The 2,477-nt window shown below is 36.5% G+C and overlaps 1 protein-coding gene across 1 annotated transcript; it reads left to right on the top strand.

The window, feature by feature from the left end:
- Positions 1–801: 801 nt before the first annotated feature.
- LOC149225364 (pathogenesis-related protein PR-4-like) lies at positions 802–2,092 on the top strand. The gene is made up of 2 exons (XM_089375076.1): positions 802–1,451; positions 1,538–2,092. Exons 1-2 carry the CDS (start codon positions 1,077–1,079, stop codon positions 1,700–1,702), a joined length of 540 nt encoding a protein of 179 aa, XP_089231202.1. The 5' UTR covers positions 802–1,076; the 3' UTR covers positions 1,703–2,092.
- The last annotated feature ends 385 nt before the right edge of the window (positions 2,093–2,477 follow it).

Here is a 2,477-nt window from a genome sequence, read left to right as displayed (position 1 = left end):
TTTATTGCCATGAATTTTGATTAAGAAGTTAGTTTTGTGAAGTCTTGCTTCCTCAAACAACGTGTTCAATCTGGGCACCTTCATATTGCTTTCAAATTGATTATAAATATTCGATTTCAACTACTCCTTTCATGTAAAAGATTAAATTCTTTTCTCCCACTTTTCCTTGTGGCTTATCCATCCACCCATTTTACATCTAAGATGGTGTGAGATCCAGTAATTAAAATTTTAACCTTAATTAGAACCATCAAATAAGTAGTTTCATCATGCGACTATATTAAACTGAAAATTTTGATATATAATATTTTTTCGGACATCACAATGAAATTCCCCTCTTTTCATCATCAACGATGAAAGATCACCAGGCATCCCTAGAGTAATAGAGTTATGAAAACACTTTTAGTTGGAAGGACCTTTTAAATTAAAAAAAAGATAAAACAACAAATTACAACAACAAAACCTTAGACCTTTGTTTCTACTTCACTCGTTCTCATCGATATTTAAACAAAATAAAAAATAAAACTTGATATACCAGCAAATGCCTGGATTTGCAGCGTAGGATATACAAAGTCAACACGTTAATCAGACTTTGCTTGACTTGGGAGTCGGGACAACGTTTATCAACACTTGAATTAGACTTTGCTTGTCTTTAGGGAAAGCTCTGTAGTTTCGTTTGTCAACACGGCAATTAGACTTCGCCCGAGTTTCGAGAAAGGTCTGAACGATGGGACTGTTGCTTTAAAACTTTGAAAAATGCAACGTCCTTTAATAACGCCCTTGACCAAATGAAGTAATACAATGAAGCAGATGTCACGTTGTCTTCGTTTGCACCTCTAATTTTAGCCGCCCCGGACCCTGCCGTATTAGACCCGGTAAAGTTCTGTTCAGGCCGGGTGGAAAAATACCACATCATAGCTTGAATTTGAAGGGATTCGGTATGCATAGCGGCTTGCATAATTTTCTGTGTTGAGCCAAGCTCTCTATAATCTCATGGTAGTTCCAACCTCCGCGGATGCCATATCTTTTCTTATATACTAGGCATTAAATTATCTCTTTTAGAACTTCATATTATATCCATGGCTTCCAAAGATGCAGGATGGATAAGCGTTTTGGCACTATGCAGTTTGCTTGTTGCTGTATTTCGGCAGGTGGAGGGCGTTTCAGCGCAAACGCAGAGGGCAAGCTATATCCACAGTGCAGAAGTGCGCTCACTAATGATCGAGCTTCTGCACGATGGATATAGCTTACCAACGCGGAGCAATACAAGCAATACGTATACGACGTACAATGACTACAACCCGTCCGCCAATAATTACGCCCTGGACGGCCTCTACTGCGCAACGTATGACTCCGATCAGACCCTGCAGTGGCGCAGCCAGTACTACTGGACTGCCTTCTGTGGCCAAGCTGGCGGTCCCATGGGACCTTCCTTGTGCGGGAAGTGCTTAAGTGTAAGTGACCGAGTTAATTACTACATTTGAGATTTGCAATAATGTGTTGAACAATTGATGTTTAAATATGGAAATGTTGATATCAGGTGACCAATCCTTCAACACAACAGAGCGTGACAGTGCGTATTTTGGACCAGTGCTCAAATGGAGGGTTGGATCTTGAAACTGCCGCTTTTAATGCAATTGACAGAAACGGAGCAGGTTATAATGCTGGGCACCTGTATACTACATACACCTTTGTCGATTGTTAAGGAATTCCTCTACTGATCATCATCCTCATTTGCCCTCTATTACCAGTTAGAATAATAACCGAGATCGCTAATATGCGGAAGGGCCCAAGCGGTATGCACTCTGTTACTCAAGGTCTACAATATGGCTAAGGTGGATTAAATTGTATGGGTTGTATGGAACAAATTATTTATTCTGTCTCTAAATATATGGAACGGCTCCAAATATACAGAGTTAGATTAAACGAATGAAAGCTCTGTATTAATTTTAGTGGAATAATCTGATGTAATTCGTAGCTGAAAGTTAAACTAATTTGCATATAGCGACAATTATTTCATTTTTAAAAGTAAAATTAAACAAATTTGCATATTCAAAACTCTTTTATTTTCATAATTTGCACTACTCAAACCATTTGAACTTTCATTTGTGCCCTTTATTGCAGAGATATTTCACATTATAACAAGAGGGATAAATAATGCATCGAATAAATTTAAACCCTTTGAACTTTCATTTCATTAGTGCCCTATAACAAGAGAAGTTAGTGCTGCATCCAATATGAATAGAAGTTTTGAGTGTATTTCAAAAAGCATACTAAAAATTTGATGATCAGACAAATTGGTGTAATCCTTTAACAGATTGAAAATATTAACCAAATTCTATAACATGTTGAAGATATTAACCTATATTTTTTCTCTGTGCAACCATGAAAGGAAAGATAATAATATTTTGTAAATATTGTGAAAAATAATATGAAAAATTCAATCTAATTAATTAATTAATTAATTAATTAATATATAT

Source organism: Pinus tabuliformis, chromosome J, assembly GCF_031772625.1.
Source record: "Pinus tabuliformis cultivar Carrire ecotype Pingquan chromosome J, CPIR1, whole genome shotgun sequence".
Classification (NCBI taxonomy): domain Eukaryota; kingdom Viridiplantae; phylum Streptophyta; class Pinopsida; order Pinales; family Pinaceae; genus Pinus; species Pinus tabuliformis.
This window is presented reverse-complemented; position numbering and strand designations above follow the sequence as displayed.

Excerpts from the sequence above, each read along its gene's own strand:
- LOC149225364 (XM_089375076.1), top strand. The coding sequence starts at position 1,077 with ATGGCTTCCAAAGATGCAGGATGGATAAGCGTTTTGGCACTATGCAGT. Across the intron at positions 1,452-1,537 it reads TGTGCGGGAAGTGCTTAAGT|GTGACCAATCCTTCAACACA; the intron begins GTAAGTGACCGA and ends TGTTGATATCAG.